Below are 20,903 nucleotides of genomic sequence, written 5' to 3'. Positions count from 1 at the left end.
TGGAGAAATCAAAGAACATGATCCTCACAGTGCCCATCCCGCCATTCAGGTGAGAGTGAGCACAATGCAGCAGGTAGATAATAGCATCACCCACTCCTACATGGGGCTGATACACAAACTGAAGAGGGTTCAGGGAAGGAGCCACCAGGGGTCTCAGCTGAGCCAGCACAAGTGCCTCAAGGACCTTCATGACATGAGACGTCAGGGCAGCCGGTCTGAAGTCATTCAAGCCCGGTGAGATGAGCTTCTTGGGCACCGGCACTATGCAGGATGTTTTTCATAGCGCTGGTATCCTTTTTAACTTCAGGGGCAGCCAGGGAAGCGGAGGGAATGCGGGAAGACGAGACACACAGCTTGTGACGTGGGATTGAAGGCAGGTGTATCGAACAGGTGACTAGGTTCTGGCCCCCGGATAGCAGGTTGTGCTGGTTGAAGATGAAGTGCATGATCTCAGTCAGCTGATCAGCATAAGTCTTCAGGACCCAGGGGTTGACTCGGTCAGGGCCTGCTGACTTGGCTGGGTTGACTCTCTCCAGCTGTCGTCTCAAATGGCCAGGTGTAAGACACACCGGGCTGGCTTTCTCAGTGGGGGTGGAAGTGGGGGCGATGAAAAACAGCAGTGTCAGGCAACAGTGACGGAGTTTGTGGATTGATGGTCAGGGGAGGTGTGAGGACAGGAGTAGTGGGGGAAGGGTCAGTAAGGGGTGCATTGCTAAATCTATTGAAAAAGAAATTCAGCTCGTTGGCTCTATCTACAACCCTATCCAGCAGTTTGGCTTTGTTATTGAAGCCTGTGATGGTTTTCATGCCCTTCCATGCATCCCAAATGTTATTCTGCTGGAGTTTGGCCTCTAGCTTTCTTCTTTAGGCATCTTTTCCTTCTCGCAGCTGTATTTTAAGCTGCAACTGTATCCTCCTCAACTCATCCCGATCACCAGCTATGAAGGATAGCTTCTTTTTATTTAGCAGCACCTTTAGCTGGCTGGTGATCCAGGGCTCGTTATTTGGGTAAAAGTGGACAGTTTTTGTAGGGATGATGGAGTCCTCACATAAATTGATGTAGTCTGTGATGCAGTCTGTGATGCTGTCAATGTCTGTCCCGTGAGGTTTACATAGCACGTTCCAGTCTGTGGTCTCAAAACAGTCCTGCAGGGCAAGACATGCTTCCTGGTTCCGCCTCCGCACGGATTTTTTTGAGACAGGCTGCCTCCTCACAGCAGGAACATATTGAGGTTTTAAAGGGGAACATTATCACAATTTCAGAATTGTTAAAACCATTAAAAATCAGTTCCCAGTGGCTTGTTATATTTTTCGAAGTTTTTTTCCAAATTTTACCCATCACGCAATATCCCTAAAAAAAGCTTCAAAGTGCCTGATTTTAACCACCCGTCCATTTTCCTGTGACGTCATATAGTGAAGCCAACACAAACAAACATGGCGGAAAGAACAGCAAGCTATAGCGACATTAGCTCGGATTCAGACTCGGATTTCAGCGGCTTAAGCGATTCAACAGATTACGAATGTATTGAAACGGATGGTTGTAGTGTGGAGGCAGGTAGCGAAAACGAAATTGAAGAAGAAACTGAAGCTATTGAGCCATATCGGTTTGAACCGTATGCAAGCGAAACCGACGAAAACGACACGACAGCCAGCGACACGGGAGAAAGCGAGGACAAATTTGGCGATCGCCTTCTATCCAACGATTGGTATGTGTTTGTTTGGCATTAAAAGAAACTAACAACTATGAATTAGGTTTACAGCATATGAAATACATTTGGCAACAACATGCACTTTGAGAGTGCAGACAGCCCAATTTTCATCAATTAATATATTCTGTAGACATACCCTCATGTCAGCAGGCCAGGGAAGCTAGGGTCGATATTCTTCTCTTGATCATCTTCGGGACGGTGTGAGCCAAGACATCCAGGGGGGTTTAGCTCGCTCGTCTGCGGGAACAAACTGTCGCCATTGCTTGCCGTGCTACCGAGGTCCTTTGTCCCTGAATTGCTCACACACTCCGGCAGATTCAATGGGGGTCTGGCGGCAGATTTGTTTGACTTTATCGTTGGAAATGCATCTGCTTTGAGTGTCGCAGGATATCCACACATTCTTGCCATCTCTGTCGTAGCATAGCTTTCGTCGGTAAAGTGTGCGGCACAAACGTCCAATTTCTTGCCACTTTCGCATCTTTGGGCCACTGGTGCAACTTGAATCCGTCCCTGTTCGTGTTGTTACACCCTCCGACAACACACCGACGAGGCATGATGTCTCCAAGGTACGGAAAACAGTCGAAAAAACGGAAAATAACAGAGCTGATTTGACTCGGTGTTTGAGAAAATGGCGGATTGCTTCCCGATGCGACGTCACGTTGTGACGTCATCGCTCTGAGAGCGAATATTAGAAAGGCGTTTAATTCGCCAAAATTCACCCATTTAGAGTTCAGAAATCGGTTAAAAAAATATGGTCTTTTTTCTGCAACATCAAGGTATATATTGACGCTTACATAGGTCTGGTGATAATGTTCCCCTTTAAAAGTGCCAGATTGTTATCAGACCGTCCCAGGGAGGGCAGGGCAGAGGCACTGTATGCATCTTTTGAACAGTAAGTCTAGAGTTTTATTGTCTCTTGTTGCACAGTGCATATATCGGTGGAAAGTGGGTAAAATTGAGTCCAAAGAAGCATGATTAAAGTCACCCGAAATGAGAACGAGGGCATCGGAATGTCACAAGCAGCAGCCTCGTCTGCAGAAGGAAGGATGTATACTCCGATGAAGATTACAGAAGTAAACTCCCTTGGCAAATAATATGGTCAAATTCCAATAGCCAGAGGTTCGATGTCCGGCATGCAAACACACTCCTTTACAGTAATATCAAATCAAATCAAATCAAATCAACTTTATTTATAGAGCACATTTAAAATTTACCACAGGGGTAGCCAAAGTGCTGTACAATGAACAGGTTAAAAGATAAAACGAGTACCGAGCAAACACAACACAACACAAACAGAACACGATAAAAAAATAAATAATTAAAATAGAATTAATAAAAACATAAAAACATAAAAACAGGATCACAGCAAGTGTATTATGGGGCGCCATTGCAGGATGGATATCACTCAGTGTTAAAAGCCATGGAATAAAAGTATGTTTTTAAGAGAGATTTAAAAACAGGAAGAGAGGAGGCTTGTCTAACACTCAGGGGTAGGTCGTTCCAGAGCTTGGGAGCAGCAACGGCGAAAGCTCTGTCACCTCTAAGCTTCAGCCTTGTGTCAGGGACCGTCAACAGCAGCTGATCGGCTGATCTTAAGGATCGGGTGGGGCAGTAAGGCTGAAGGAGGTCGGAGAGATAGGTTGGCGCGAGGTTGTTTAGACATTTAAAAACAAATAAAAGGAGTTTAAAATGTATTCGGTAACGCACAGGGAGCCAGTGAAGGGACGCTAAAATAGGGGTGATGTGCTCACGTCTGCGGGTCTGTGTTAGCAGACGAGCAGCAGAGTTCTGCACGAGCTGCAGGCGGGCGAGGGAGGCCTGGCTAATGCCAACATACAGGGCATTGCAGTAGTCAAGACGAGTCGAGATAAAAGCGTGGATTAATTTCTCAAGATCATGTCTTGATAGAAGCGGTTTCACTTTCGCTATTTGGCGTAATTGATAAAAGCTTTTTTGAACGACGCTGCTGATTTGTAATATGGCCAGGATTACACCACCTCTCGTTCACCTTTCTTCTTACCGCTCAGGAGTGTGTCTCTATCCGCCCGTGAGGTTGTGAAGCCGGGTAGAGACGCGCTGTGGTCCGGGAAGTCCGTGTGTAGCCAAGTCTCCGTAAAGCACATGATACTGCAAACGGTGTACTCCTTTTGAGTTTGGACGAGCCCGAACAATTCATCCATTTTATTCACACATTCCCCACGAGGACAGAGGAAATTGCAGGCTTAAATTTCCTTCTACGCTCCTTCATCTTTGTGCCGGCCGTAGTTCCACGGAAATGTCCGGCCGCGATCTACATAGCGCTGGCAAGTAGAGCGTAAACAGCTCCTCGTCTGTGTAAACAAAGGGCCAGCTGCTCAACTGATCAAAGCCAAACACAAAACGGCCTGAAAATAAAAATAAAAGTAACGAAAACACACAAAAGCGCCCAAGAACCATAATTAGTGGTTTATGGAAAAGATAAAGGATAAAAAAAAAGCAAGAAAAATTGAGAATAATACCAAAAATAAAGTAAAATGAAGGAAGTTAAAGGAGCTACTGTGATGTGCTGCAGCTTTTTCAGGCGCAGCAAAGAAAAAGTTGATAAATAAAAAAAAATGTATGTATGTATGTATGTATGTGTGTATGTATGTATGTATGTATGGGTGTATGGATGTATGTATTTATGTATGTACGTATGAACATACATGTGTATGTATGTATATATGTATGAACATACGTGTGTATGTGCGTATGCATGTATGTGCTTATTTGTGCACTATATATTTGTCACCCAGTCTGCGCAGGAGCCAAAGTACGACCCCAGCCACTCAGAAAGCCCAACCCACAACAGCAAGTGCGGTAACCAGAGAACAAGGGACCACGGGCCCGACGCAGGCAGGCCGGCCAGCGAAAGGACCCTCAGAACCGGGCCCAACGTGCAGCCGGGCAGGCTCGCAGCAGCCCAAAAACGCGCCCGGCTGAGGACAAGGCATGAGAGAAGCAGGAGAGAACCAGTCCTAAGCCAGCGAGAGACCACACCCCACACGGGCAGAAAGTGTTTTATTCTTAGCACTGTTTTTATTTTACAATAAAGGAAACGTGGCACTATTCTACCCTTGTAACACCATGTTTCATTTACTGTCAAATTTAAAAACAACTTTATTTATTTATGCATTTATTTATTTACTAATTTACTTATTTACATGTTGATTTACTTATTTATTTATTCACTTACTTACTTACTTGCTGGTTTTTACTCAATTACTCACTCACTTACTTACTTATTGATTTACTTACTTATTTACTTACTTCTTTACTAATTCACTGACTTACTTATTGATTTATTTACTTACCTAGCAGCTCAATTACTTCAATGAATAGACATCTTCAAGGACTGAGCCCGAACGCTGGTCACCAGGGCCCCCCTCTTGAGCCAGGACTGGAGGTGGGGCTCGATGGCGAGCCCTTTGTGGCCAGGTCTATCCCCAAAGGGCCCAGTCGGGCAGAGCCTAAAAAGGCAACGTGGGTCCCACTTCCAATGGGTTCACCACTCATAGGAGAGTCCATAGCAGTCGGGTGCTCAGTGAGCTGGGAAGCAGTCGAAGGCAGGGTCCAAAAAGGCAACGTGGGTCCCCCTTCTAATTAAAGTTAAAGTTAAAGTACCAATGATTGTCACACACACACTAGTGGGCTCACCACTCATAGGAGAGGCCATAGAAGTCGGGTGCACTGTGAGCTGAGCAGCAGTCGAAGGCTACAGAAGCTAGCTCTTGGGATGTGGAACGTCACCTCGCTGAGAAGTGCGGGAGTGGGGGGGGGGGGGCTAGTGCACGAGGTAGAGAAGTTCCGGCTGGACCTAGTGGGACGGGTTCTGACTGTTGTTTGTGCTTATGCACCCATCAGCAGTTTGGAGGACGCGCCGTTTTTGGAGTCCCAAGAGAGAATACTTTAGAGTGCTGGGTGACTTCAACGCTCACATTGGCAATGACAGTAAAACCTGATGAGGCGTGATTGGGAAAAATGTCCGCCCGGATCTGAACCTGAGTGTTGTTTTGTTACTGGGCTTTTGTGCTTGTCACATATTATCCATAACAAACACCATGTTCAAACATAATGGTGTCCATATGTGCACTTGGCACCAAGACTCCCTAGGCTGCAGTTCGATGATCGACTTTGTGGTTGTGTCATCGGATTTGCGGTCTCATGTTTTGGACACTCCGGTAAAGAGAGGGGTGGAGCTTTCAACCGATCACCAGCTGGTGGTGAGTCAGCTCCGATGGTGGGGGAGAATGCCAGACAGACCTGGCAGGCCCAAACTTTGATCATGTCACGAGGGAGGCACTGGACATTGAGTCCGAGTGTACCATGTTCTGTGCCTCTATTGTCGAAGCAGCCAATCGGAGCTTTAGCCGCAAGGTGGTCGGTGCCTGCCGTGGCGGTAATCCCAAAGTCCGCTGGTGGACACCAGTGGTAAGGGATGCTGTCAAGCTTATGAAGGAGTCCTGTTGGCTCATGGGACTCCGGAAGCAGCGGACAGGCACCGTCAGGCTAAGCGGTGTGTGGCTTTGGCGGTTGCAGAGGCAAGAACTCGGACATGGGAGGAGTTCAGAGAAGCCATAAAGAATGACGTGCACTGCCAACACCGTGTAAGGTGGAGATGGTGTGCTGCTGATGTCGACTGGGGATGTAGAAGGAATACTTCCAATACCTTTTCAATCCCACCTACACGTCTTCCAATGAGGACGCAGTACCGGGGACTCTGTGGTGGGCTCTCCTATTTCTGGGGCTGAGGTTACCGAGGTAGTTAAGGAGTTCCTCGGTGGTAGGGCCTTAAGGCTCTGGATGCTGTGGGGCTGTCGTGGTTGACAAGACTCCGCAGCATTGCGTGGACATTGGGGGCGGGGCCGCTGGATTGGCAGGCCGGGGTGGTGGTTCCTCTCATTAAGAAGGGGAACCAGAGGGTGTGTTTATCGTGGGATCACACTCCTCAGCCTTCCCTGTAAGGTCTATTCAGGTGTACTGGAAGGAGCAGTGTGGTTTTTGTCCTAGTCGTGGAACTTACATGTGTTGCAGCGACTTGTCTTCTTGTATCTCCAGCAGACTTGGTAGGAGTTGTGGTATTGGACTGTCGCTGTGACGCTCACGGGAACAATGTCAGAGCTCGGTCTGTTGGAGCAGTCCACGGTGGACGGCGTGGCCTTCATAGAGATGTGTTCAGGCAAAGGTGCCACTCCAAGGCGTGTCCTTGCTGTGTGCCTGATGGACCCCACAGTAAATCCACATTCATACGTGCCTGCAACAACACAACACATTCACAGGAATATTTGTTTACCAAACCAAAGATATCAAGGTGTTGTCCTTGAAAAGAATATCATATTGCAGAAATGTCCGACAAAAAGTCACCTGTCCAAATGTTTGTTATGTTCTGAAGTCGCAGTACAATGCAAGACTTCTTTTCTTTTGTGGCACAGCTGGAATCCACTTTCACAACACTGCTGTCACGGAGCTCAACGGAGCCGTTTGATCCAAACATTTTCCAGTTAGCGCCACTTGACATCTCCTCAAATGTGCACTTGAGCATCGGGGCGGACATGTACGGCACCAACGCTTCTACCGATTCTAAGGTGACCATACCTGTGTGGAAATGATGACTCACACACCTTAGGGCTGTCAATATATATATATATATATATATATATAAAATGTAAACAATTTGTGAAAATTATGAATAGATTTTTAATCAGGATGAATAAAAATCGCGATATCAGACCCCTATAGAGGCGTGAATCTAAATTTTCGATCCGATTTCGATTCCTGGGAATTCAAAATCGATTCTCACAGTGTATCAATTTGTATAATAATTATAATTAAACTTTTTTTTAAAAACAGGCTACATGTTAAGAAACTCTTTCTGGTTGCATGGAGATGGCCTAAAATGGCTTTGTGTATACACATATACATACATACATACATATGTGTATATATATACACATACATACACACACACAAACATAGATAGATAGATAGATAGATAGATGTATATATATCTCTATCTATATATATTTATATATATATATCTCTATATGTATATATATATATCTCTCTCTCTCTCTACATATATATATATATATATATATATATATATATATATATATATATATATATATATATATATATATATACACCAAACAGGAAATACTGACAAAACCACAGCACCAGGACAGGAAGTGATCCTTTACTTATTCTTCTGTGATGTGTTTTATGTTTAAGCCTACAAAGTAAAACAATAAAAAATACTTTAATCTAGAAATACTACATGGGAGATGTTTTACATTTGAATCTTACATAGTAAAACAATATCAAATATCTTAATCTAGAAGTACTACATAAAAAATGTGTTTTACATTTAAATCTTACAAAGTAATACAATATGAAATGTTTTAATCCCGGAGTACTACATGTTTAAAGCCTACAAATTAAAACAACATCAAATACTTTAATCCGGAGTACTACATGTTTAAAGCCTACAAAGTAAAAGGACATGAAATACTTGAATCCCGGAGTACTACTTGTTTAAGGCCTACAAAGTAAATGGACATTAAATACTTTAATCTTGATTTACTGCATGTAAAGCCTACAAAGTAAAAGGAAATGAAATACTTGATTCTTGGAGTACTACAAAGGAAAGCTGTGGTACTTGCCTGCAGTGTGGACCTGAATATCTGCTGCCAGACTGGTTTCCAAAGTGGACACAAGTTGTTGGAGTTCGGCAGTTTGACATTTGCAGCCAAGGACGACCTGGAAGTCAGCACTTCTGTTGGATCGCCTTCACAGAGGACAAGGAACACAAATCAAAACAAATCAACACAAATCAACCAACAACTTCAGCTTTTTCTGCATCTTTAGCGGACACTTAAAAGGTTCAAAAATCCACATTCAACATGCCAAATAGTCAGATTCCCTGGCCTAATTGTGATTATGATTGTGATTATGATTACGATTATGATTGTGATTATGATTATTACGATTATGATTGTGATTTTGTCATTGTGATTATGATTGTGATTTATGATTGTGGAATTACGATTATGATTGTGATTATAATTATGATTATGATTACGATTATGATTTTGTGGTTATGATTGCAACCAGGTAGATTTGACAGGTCTGCCTGGTTGGCCACGCCTATAAGAACAGCTGATAGGCAACACGTCACAGTGGTCAGGTGACCCTTCTGAAGAAGACTGCAGATGACAGTCGAAACATGTCAGGTAAAGATTCCATCTAATATACCGAAAATGTTGTCTGATTACAAGAAAATATGAAAGCGTATATGAATAAGAAGACATAATGAATATTTTTGACCAAGATTATGATTGTGATTATGTGATTGTGATTATGATTACGATTGTGATTATAATTATGATTACGATTACAATTGTGATTACGATTGTGATTGTGATTATGATTATGATTGTGATTATGATTTTGATTATGTTTGTGATTATGATTGTGACGTTGATTGTGAGTATTATGATTGTGATTGTTATTGGTATTGTAATTGTGATTATGATTAAACATTTGCACACATGCAGCAAAGTCCAAACGCTCCAAACACGGAAATGTCCCAAAACAGAAAACAAAAATGCCGTAAGGCAAATCACGAGACCACGTGTGCGAACAAAGCATAAGTTGGCTAGGCTACCACTAAATTAGCCTAGCCAACAGAAAGTTAGCCACATAATAGGAAGTTAGCCTCATAACAGGAAGTTGGCCACGTAACAGGAAGTTAGTTAATCTACCAGGAAGTTAGCCATGCTAACCCGGATGATATGTTACTACCCAGCTGGAAGACGCCATTAAACTTTTTACGATGGAGCTTCTTCATGCTGGAATATTTAAAGGTTTAATTCTTTTTGTCTCGAAAGTAAAGCATACTTCACAAAAAGGAGAAGAGAACATGAAAGATAACAAAAATACTAACTGTACATTTTTTTTAAAGTACATTTTCAAAGGAGGCATTTTATTTTCAAAAGCTAATACAAAAAGTAGACTTTGCAATTGTCAGTACAATAATAATAATTCATGGATTTGATTAATAAAAAGTACAAACCCCGTTTCCATATGAGTTGGGAAATTGTGTTAGATGTAAATATAAACGGAATACAATGATTTGCAAATCCTTTTCAACCCATATTCAATTGAATGCACTACAAAGACAAGATATTTGATGTTCAAACTCATAAACTTTATTTTTTTTGCAAATAATAATTAACTTAGAATTTCATGGATGCAACACGTGCCAAAGTAGTTGGGAAAGGGCATGTTCACCACTGTGTTACATAACCTTTCCTTTTAACAACACCCAGTAAATGTTTGGGAACTGAGACACATTTTTTAAGCTTCTCATTCTTGCTTGATGTACAGCTTAAGTTGTTCAACAATCCGGGGGTCTCCGTTGTGGTATTTTAGGCTTCAGAATGCACCACACATTTTCAATGGGAGACAGGTCTGGACTACAGGCAGGCCAGCACTCTTTTACTATGAAGCCACGTTGATGTAACACGTGGCTTGGCATTGTCTTGCTGAAATAAGCAGGGGCGTCCATGGTAACGTTGCTTGGATGGCAACATATGTTGCTCCAAAACCTGTATGTACCTTTCAGCATTAATGGCGCCTTCACAGATGTGTAAGTTGTGAAGTGAATTAAGTGAAGTGAATTATATTTATATAGCGCTTTTCTCTAGTGACTCAAAGCGCTTTACATAGTGAAACCCAATATCTAAGTTACATTTAAACCAGTGTGGGTGGCATGCGAGCAGGTGGGTAAAGTGTCTTGCCCAAGGACACAACGGCAGTGACTAGGATGGCAGAAGCAGGAATCGAACCTGGAACCCTCAAGTTGCTGGCACGGCCACTCTACCAACCGAGCTATACCGCCCCAAGTTACCCATGTTTTGGGCACTAATACACCCCCATACCATCACAGATGCTGCCTTTTCAACTTTGCGCCTATAACAATCCGGATGGTTCTTTTCCTCTTTGGTGCGGAGGACACGACGTCCACAGTTTCCAAAAACAATTTGAAATGTGGACTCGTCAGACCACAGAACACTTTTCCACTTTGTATCAGTCCATCTTAGATGAGCTCAGGCCCAGCGAAGCCGACGGCGTTTCTGGGTGTTGTTGATAAACGGTTTTCGCCTTGCATAGGAGAGTTTTAACTTGCACTTACAGATGTAGCGACCAACTGTAGTTACTGACAGTGGGTTTCTGAAGTGTTCCTGAGCCCATGTGGTGATATCCTTTACACACTGATGTCGCTTGTTGATGCAGTACAGCCTGAGAGATCGAAGGTCACGGGCTTAGCTGCTTACGTGCAGTGATTTCTCCAGATTCTCTGAACCCTTTGATGATATTACAGACCGTAAATGGTGACATCCCTAAATTCCTTGCAAAAGCTGGTTGAGAAAGGTTTTTCTTAAACTGTTCAACAATTTGCTGACGCATTTGTTGACAAAGGGGTGACCCTCGCCCCATCCTTGTTTGTGAATGACTGAGCATTTCATGGAATCTACTTTTATACCCAATCATGGCACCCACCTGTTCTCAATTTGCCTGTTCACCTGTGGGATGTTCCAAATAAGTGTTTGATGAGCATTCCTCAACTTTATCAGTATTTATTGCCACCTTTCCCAACTTCTTTGTCACGTGTTGCTGGCATCAAATTCTAAAGTTAAGAATTATTTGCAACAACAAAAAATGTTTATCAGTTTGAACATCAAATATGTTGTCTTTGTAGCATATTCAACTGAATATGGGTTGAAAATGATTAGCAAATCATTGTATTGCGTTTATATTTACATCCAACACAATTTCCTTCCTCATATGGAAACGGGGTTTGTACATACATACATACATATACATATATATATATACATATATATATATATATATATATATATATATATATATATATATATATATATATATATATATATATACATACATATAGTATTAATAAATGCTCTATAGTAATATTACTACCTCAAAGGAGTGATTTTGAAGTGCTGAAATCCGTTGAGGCGTCCAAAGGCAGTTTGAACCTTGAAAAATAATAAGATTGAGAATTGTGCAGAATTGAAATACAAAAAAAAATAAGAGTAGTAAAAGGTACCTGTCCAGTTTTGTTTGAATCCCAAGTAGTTGCAGTGAGTTCTGCCTTGATGTTCAGGTGAACTTTGGTAATGCAAGAGTTTTGACAGGAAAGGCCACTTAAATAATAAATACATTAGTGGTGAAATATACAAATATTCAACAAATGTACTATTTGGACCTGTATTCACCTGGGTGACTGTAAACATACGGTAATATATACACCTGTACTATCCAGTATACACCTGTACTACATACACCTGTACTATATACACACCTGTACTATGTACACCCCTGTACTACATACAGCTATACTACATACACAATATATACACCTGTAGTACATACACCTGTACTATATACATCTGTACTATATACTACTAGGCAATTGCTCGTGTCCGAGCGATAGGAATCATTCAACAGATCATTTGAGTCTCAATTATTGCTGTCTGTGGGGTGATGACGTCTGACGTGGCTGCTCAAGTCCAAGGCAGAGCGGTAGAGACGGGCACACTTATTACTGGGAAGTGTGGGTGGAGAGCAGGGAAGAAGAAGCCGTTCTTTGCGTTGTTCTCTCTTGGCCTCTGCACACAACGTTCTTCACTTTCCATGCGGTCTGTTCCTTGAATGATAGTATGCTTCCACTCAGGGCGGTCTTCGCAAGGGTCTCCCAGGTGGCAGGGTCAATTTTGCAGCGGAGGAGAGTGGCCTTTAGTTAGTCGCGGAATCTTCGTTTGGGGGCTCCCTGGGGTCTTGTGCCGGATACAAGTTGCGAGAACAGGATCTGACGAGGGATTCGGGTTGTGGGCAGTCCTCTGACATGTCCTGTCCAGCAGAGGCGGTGTCATGCCATCTTTACTTCTATGCTAGGGAGGTTGGCTCAGAGAAGGAAACACTCATTTGTGACAAAGACTTGCCATTTGATATTCAGGATTGCACAAAATTTCTGCTGTTAGAAGCGTTTTTTTCACATTCCGCCTATACAAAACCCACAGCCGTACAGAAGGGTAGAAAGAACGACCACTCGGAACACCACGATTTTGGTATGGAAACTAAGGTTATAGTTTAGGAAGACACCTTTGGAGTGCCCCCGAAAAGCTGAATGTGCAGAACAAATTTTGTTGTCGATATCTTTCTGCAAAATGCAATCACTGGCAAGGTAACTTCTACGTTATGGGATAGCTTTCACAGTCTCGAGGACTTTTCCACTAAATCGTACATGGCTGGTGTGTGGAGGAGGATGGCCCCGGGTGAGACCAAAGCAAGAGTAGGCGCTATCAAAGAGATCAATAGTATTCTGGAGGTTGGAAACTGTGTCCACAACTATTGCGTTGTCGTCCGCATACTGCAGCTCCCACAGTTACCAAGGTTGTGAGTCAGCGCGCGCGCAAGACGCCCAGTGTTAGAATCCTCTATCCATTCGGTAGCGAAGTTGGATGCCACAGGCCATGTCAGGAGGCTCATGGATTATAGCCCCAAGGTAGAGTGAAAATAGGGCGTGGGCTAGAACACAGCCCTGCTTCAGTCCAGCGGTGATGGGAAAGGAGTCAGAGATGGTGTTCTTGACCACGACGCGGCCAGTCATCCCGTCGTGGAGAGCCTGTACAAGATCTGTGAAATGATCAGAGCAGACAAAATGTCTCAAGGTGGCCCACATTGCTGGTCTTGGTACGCTATCAAAAGCCTTTTCTAGGTCCCAAAAAATTAAAAAGAGTGGTCGTCGTTGCTCTCGAGACTTCTCCTGAAGCAGGCGAGTGCAGAAAATCATGTCAGTGATTGACGAGATGGCCAATAGCCGGACTGTGATTCCGGAAGGACCTCTGTCCGTGCAACATCTTTCTAGCGATGCTGAGGAGGGAGATGCCGCGGTAGTTTCCGCAAAGGGAGCGATCACCCTTCTTAAAGATGGTAGTGATCCTTCAAGTCTGCAGGTACAGCCTTTGTCTCTCACATGCGCACAATTGTCATGAATAGCCTGGTCTTCAAGGCCATGAGAGATGACTTCTAAGGGGATGTTGACTGGTCCAGGGGTCTTTCTTGTCTTTATGCAGCTTAACGCCTTCTGAAACTCGATATAGGAGGGAGGGAGTGACAGCCAGTCCCTGACAGGCAGTTGGGGAACCTTACAAAGCAGGTCATCAGCCACTGTAGATGGGCAATTAAGGAGCGCATGCAAGTGTTCTTTCCACCAGTCGGGGATGACTTGATCTTCTGTAAGGGTCGTTGCCCCGTCGACAGACTGGAGGGTGTTGATACCTCCATGACGAGGGCCAAAGATTTCCTTTGTTGCCGCATAGAAGCGGTGAAGGTATCTGCTGTCTTCATAGGTCTGGATCTCATTTGCTTTGTCTTGCAACCAGAATTTACGCATTTCTTGGAGCCTTCGCTGGCAGTTCTGCTTTGCTTCCTGGAAGTGTCGCAAGCAAGTGCAATTAGGGCGGTTCTCCCATGACAGGTGGGCAGCTCTCTTCTAATTGATTAGTAGTTGGATATTGACGTTGTTTTGATAAAACCAGTCTTGATGGGAGCGTCTGGAGTAGCTGTACTATATACACCTGTACTAAATAGGTTATACTTGTATAGTGCTTTTCTACCTTCAATACATACACCTGCAATATATACACCTGTACTATATACACCTGTACTATATACACCTGTAATATATACACCTGTAATATATACACCTGTACTTTATACATCTGTAATATGTACACCTGTAATATATACACCTGCACTATATACGCCTGTACTATATACTTCTAACACTTTGTATACTGGTAAATGATATTACTGTACTTTGTGGGCGTGACAAGCAAACAGATGATTTTTTTTAAATATTCATAAACATCACCTTCAATAGGCAACAATCGTTGTGTGCACAGAGTTGCACAGCCGCTGTTGCATGTGATGTTGTTGTCATCCATCCTCTGGTTGCCATGACAACCAACACAACAAGAAGTGTTGCCAACAATTCCACAAACTAGAAACACAATACACTTTGGTTACCATTTGACACAACAACAACTTTCTTTTCATTGTGACAATGTACAAAAGTAACTAAACTACTGGTTACTCTCAATTGAACTAAGTTACTAGTTACTCTCCATTATATGTAACTCAACTACTAGTTGCTCTCCATTAAATGTAAATAGGCTACTAATTACTCTCCATTATATGTAACTCAGCTACTAGTCACTCTCTATTATATGTAACTGAGCTCCTAGTTGCTCTCCATTATATGTAATTCAGCTACTAGTTACTCTCCATTAAATGTAACTCAAATCATCATCCCAATCCCTATCATCATCATCATTATCACGATCATCATTATCATCCCAATCACCATCCTCATCATCCCAATCCCTATCATCATCATCATTATCACAACCATCATTATCATCACAATCACTATTACCATCCTCATCATCAAAATCACTATGATCATCATCATCATCACACTCATTGTCATCATCACAATCACAATCACTATCATCACAATCACAATCACTATCATCATCATCATCACAATCATCACCATCCTCAGAATCACTATCATCATCATCACAATCCCTATCATGATTAGGGCTGAAACGACGCGTCGACATAGTCGACGTCATCGGTTACGTAAATACGTCGAGGACGTTTTTGTTCGTCGACGCGTCGCATATTTACGTCACACTACCGTCATGGCGGAGCGCAAAGCAGACGATGCGAGCGGTGCGAGCGAGGGGAAAAAAGCACGCCAAAAGTCGTCAAAAGTGTGGGAGTATTTCAATAAACAGCCTAAGAAGAAACGCTACTTTTACTCCGCTACTTTTACTCCGCTACTTTTATCTACATTCAGCTCGTTACTCGCTACTAATTTTTATCGATCTGTTAATGCACGCTTTGTTTGTTTTGGTCTGTCAGACAGACCTTCATAGTGCCTGCCTTACTGGTGATGTTTCACTTCGTTCCACCAATCAGATGCAGTCACTGGTGACGTTGGACCAATCAAACAGAGCCAGGGGTCACATGACCTGACTGGCTCCGAGCTAACTTCGGGTGTTACCATTTAGTGGTCAATTGTACGGAATATGCACTGTACTGTGCAATCTACTAATAAAAGTTCCAATCAATCAATCAAAAGTGTGAAGGAAAAAAGACCGTTTTTTTATTTCAACCGTAAAGACTGACTGCACAGTTCCTGTCTTCACAATAAAAGTCCCGCTCCATCGCGCCTGCGCTTTGAAAATAAGAGTCTCCGAAAGCCAGCGCAAACAAGCTAGCAAGCTACGGAGTTTGCCGCCAATATATTTCTTGTAAAGGGTATAAAAACGAATATGGAAGGTGGACAAATACGATGCCAAATAACAACCACTTTCATGTGGTATTAGACAGAAAGGAGGAACTTTTTTTCTCCTCCATTTGAAAACGTGGACGTTACCAGCACTACTTCCTGATTACAATCAATGCAAGTCATCAGAATCAGGTAATACACCAACTTATATTCCTGTCTTCATGAAAGAAAGGAATCTATATGTTAAACATGCATGTATATTCATTAAAACACCTTTAACATGTAAACAAAAACGGCAAAATAAATAAATATAAATTATATACTGTATATATCAATGTATGTATATATATATATATATATATATATATATATATATATATATGTGTGTGTGTGTGTGTGTGTGTGTGTGTGTATATATATACACACATATATATATATATATATATACATGTGTGTATATATATACACACACACACACACACACACACACACACACATACATATATATATATATATATGATATGTGTGTGTATGTTACTCAGTACTTGAGTAGTTTTTTCACAACATACTTTTTACTTTTACTCAAGTAAATATTTGGGTGACTACTCCTTACTTTTACTTGAGTAATAAATCTCTAAAGTAACAGTACTCTTACTTGAGTACAATTTCTGGCTACTCTACCCACCTCTGCTAATAATGTTGTTGTATGCACACTGTGTCGAGCGGAAATGGCCTATCATAGCAGCACAACGGCAGCGTTCTTGCCATCACCATCAACTAGTCAATCGTCCGCGTGAGTATACGTTGTCATCATTACACAAAAACATGAATGTGTCATTTGTATCTGCGTTGTAAATTCATAAACTAAAACACTGTTTCGCTCTGAGAGGAGCGTTTGGCGTGCCTGTTCAGTGTTTACAATGACGCGCTCCTCTTTAACGCTAACGTTAATTAGTTGTGCAAATACCTTTTACAACATTAACAATTACGTATACTATGTACAAACGAACAATTAACTTTCACTTTAATCATACTATCATTGTTGTGTTATTAAGCAAAATAAGCAAAAGTTTTACTTTTGTTGAAATGTTTACACTGTTGTTACAGAATATTTCGTTTTGCACTTTTTTGTATTGGATGTTTATCTTTATTTTTGCACATTTTAGCAAATAAGCAATACTTTTACTTTTGTTGAAATGTTTACACTGTTGTTACAGAATATTTCCGTTTTGCACTTTTTTGAATTGGATGTTTATCTTTATTTTTGCACATTTTAAAGCAAAATAAGCAATACTTTTACTTTTGAAATGCTTATACTATTGCAGAATATTAAGATTTGCACTGGATGTTTACTTTTATATTTGCACATTAAAAGCAAATAAGCTACTTTTAATTTTGTTAAATGTTTACATTGTTACAGAATATTTTGTCATGTTGTTGTCAATGTTGACTGAGTGGCCATACTTTTTTTTTTGTAAATAAAAGCCATGCCTTTTGAAAAAACTGGCCTACATTTATTTTTTCATCTTCATTTTAAATTAAAAAAATAATCGGTAAAAGGAAAAATAATCTATAGATTAATCGAAAAAATAATCTATAGATTAACCGATTAATCGAAAAAAATAATCTATAGATTAATCGATAGAAAAATAATCGTTAGCTGCAGCCTTAATCATGATCATCATTACAATCATCATCATCATGATCATCACAATCATAATCATTACATCATCACAATCACCATCATCATCACAATCACTTACATCATCATCATAATCACTATCATCATCATCATCACAATCACTATCATCATCATCACTATCATCATTAACATCCTCACAATCACTATCATCATCATCATTATCACAATCACTATTATCACAATCACTATTATCATCATCACAATCACTATCATCATCATCACAATCACTATCATCATCATCACAATCATCATCATCATCACAATCACTGTCATCATCATCACAATCATCATCATCACAATCACTATCATCATCATCATCATCATAATCACTGATGTACAAATTAATTCCAAGAACCTATCACTGATCTGCATCTACTCAGAGGTATCAAAATCACTATCATCACTATCACAATCATTGTCATCATCATCCTCATCATCATCTAAACGTGTGTAGTATTAGTATTGTAGCAACACGACTTGTTGCGTTGCTACTGCCCATCACATCTAATCAGTCAGTTATGGGTGCGTTTGTACGTATTATGGTAATTATGATTGTAAGTGTGTGTGTGTGTGTGTGTGTGTGTGTGTGTGTGTGTGTGTGTGTGTGTGTGTGTGTGTGTGTGTGTGTGTGTGTGTGTGTGTGATGCACCTGCGACATGTTGACTTTCCACAAGCGTCACTTTGTGGCAAGTTCCATTGACGTTTGTTACTTGCAGGTCACTTGTGGTATTGAAGACGGACATGATGGTCAAAGTTTGCAACTTCTCATCACTTTCCAACAAAATGTCAGCAATGTAGACTTTCTCTAAAAAAAAACACCACATAGTAGTAAGTAACTCTCTCTCTCTCTCTCTCTCTCTCTCTCTCTCTCTCTCTCTGGGCAGAGTGTATAGAGAGAGTCTGGACAACTAAACAGGCGCCATGTTAGCTACCAAGGACGTGTGGGGCTCTGCCCGGATGCATGCAGTTGTTCTGACGTTAGTTTTCCTGACAAAATAAACTATTAACGAGACTACATATATTCTTAAACATAGTCCAGCTCATAAACTTACAATGAGACATACTTTTTATCTCGTCAAAGTATAATTTTGGGGCAGTTTTGCGATCATATTTCACGCACTGCGCTCTCTAACACGCCCCCAACAGCCAAATGTACGTCAGAAAATACACAACCAGCAGAAATTAACATATTAAACTATTTTTTGCCAAAATCCTCATCAACTTTGGACGAACAATTACCGTATTTTCCGGACTATAAGTCGCAGTTTTTTTTCATAGTTTGGCCGGGGGTGCGACTTATACTCAGGAGCGACTTATGTGTGAAATTATTAACACATTACTGTAAAATATCATATAATGTTATTTAGCTCATTCACGTAAGAGACTAGACGTATAAGATTTCATGGGATTTAGCGATTAGGAGTGACAGATTGTTTGGTAAACGTATAGCATGTTCTATATGTTATAGTTATTTGAATGACTCTTACCATAATATGTTACGTTAACATACCAGGAACGTTCTCAGTTGGTTATTTATGCCTCATATAACGTACACTTATTCAGCCTGTTGTTCACTATTCTTTATTTATTTTAAATTGCCTTTCAAATGTCTATTCTTGGTGTTGGCTTTTATCAAATACATTTCCCCAAAAAATGCGACTTATACTCCAGTGCGACTTATATATGTTTTTTTCCTTCTTTATTATGCATTTTCGGCAAGTGCGACTTATACTCCGGTGCGACTTACTCTCCGAAAAATACGGTACACAGAAATGATGCGCTAGCCTATATTTGGCCTTACTTTTACTTTTTAAAATATTTTACATAATCAATGTATTGTTTGTAATCACTGCACTATATATGCTTGTACTTTTCAATGTATAATGAGGAAGTGCAGTGTCGGCTTCAGACAGGCATCTAACATGGCGTCACATGAGGGCCGTTTGACCAATCATTGATGATGTTGCTTGAAAGGGGATTGCCCTTTCTCTCTGTTTGGGGTGGCATAGCTCGATTGGTAGAGCGGCCGTGCAAGCAATTTGAGGGTTGCAGGTTCGATTCCCGCTTCCGCCATCCTAGTCGCTGCCGTTGTGTCCTTGGGCAAGACACTTTACCCACCTGCTCCCAGTGCCACCCACACTGGTTTAAATGTAACTTAGATATTGGGTTTCACTATGTAAAGCGCTTTGAGTCACTAGAGAAAAGCGCTATATAAATATAATTCACTTCACTTCACTTGTTTGTACACGACTTTGACATGGCAGTTATGACAGCGACTTTTAGTGGCGACAGAATAATATTGTTCCTCCAAATTGTGGTCAAATGTGGTACCTGCAGTCAATTTAGTGTCTAGCCTAGACAATACTGTAATAAAATGTACTTTATAATAATAATAATAATAGTAATGGATTAGATTTAGACACTCAAAGTGCTTCACAGAGAAGTGAGAACCCATCATTCATTCACACCTGGTGGTGGTAAGCTACTTTCGTAGCCACAGCTGCCCTGGGGTAGACTGACGGAAGCGTGGCTGCCAGTTTGCACCTGCGGCCCCTCTGACCACCACCTATTATTCATCATTCATTCACCAGTGTGAGCGGCACCGGGGACAAGGGTGAAGTGTCCTGCCCGAGGACACAACGGCAGCGATTTGGATGTCAAGAGGCGGGGAGCGAACCTGCAACCCTCAGGTTTCTGGCACAGCTGCTTTACCCACTATGTCATACCGCCCCACAATGGATTGAAAGTTGAGTTTGAATGAGTTTTTGATTTTTTATCTTCAGTTTTAACATCACATTTTACAATTGTTTAATTACAAGAGAATAAAAACAACGCCAAACGCAGGAACACTAAATCATCAAAAAGTTTCAAGAGTGCAAGACAAACCGAAAGCTATAAAAAAATAGAAAAACTATGATAATAATAAAGACAAAAATAATAATAATAATTATAGTAATAACCAGTCATATTTGCATATGCTGTATAATAATAGCACGTCTGATTTGAAGGTTTATTAGGGACACAATACATCAAAGTGTAGAAAATGAGAAAGTTGACATCCTGAAACACAAATATTATG

General features: G+C 41.3%; 1 protein-coding gene across 1 annotated transcript in view; it reads right to left on the bottom strand.

Moving 5' to 3' along the window:
- Positions 1-18,616, bottom strand: part of adgrf3b (adhesion G protein-coupled receptor F3b) — a 58,360-nt gene extending 39,744 nt beyond the window's left edge. The window contains exons 1-7 of the mRNA XM_061924441.2: positions 18,474-18,616; positions 14,695-14,823; positions 11,866-11,927; positions 11,736-11,794; positions 8,390-8,514; positions 7,092-7,322; positions 6,751-6,981 (exon numbers count right to left, since the gene is read on the bottom strand). Coding sequence (XP_061780425.2) covers positions 6,751-6,981; positions 7,092-7,322; positions 8,390-8,514; positions 11,736-11,794; positions 11,866-11,927; positions 14,695-14,823; positions 18,474-18,567 — 931 coding nt within the window. The 5' untranslated portion in view covers positions 18,568-18,616. The remainder of the gene's footprint in view (positions 1-6,750; positions 6,982-7,091; positions 7,323-8,389; positions 8,515-11,735; positions 11,795-11,865; positions 11,928-14,694; positions 14,824-18,473) is intronic.
- Between the last annotated feature and the right edge of the window lie 2,287 nt (positions 18,617-20,903).

This window comes from Nerophis lumbriciformis, linkage group LG29 (genome assembly GCF_033978685.3).
Source record: "Nerophis lumbriciformis linkage group LG29, RoL_Nlum_v2.1, whole genome shotgun sequence".
Lineage (NCBI taxonomy): Eukaryota > Metazoa > Chordata > Actinopteri > Syngnathiformes > Syngnathidae > Nerophis > Nerophis lumbriciformis.
Note: the sequence above shows the minus strand (reverse complement) of the source record. Positions and strands in the feature narration are given on the sequence as shown.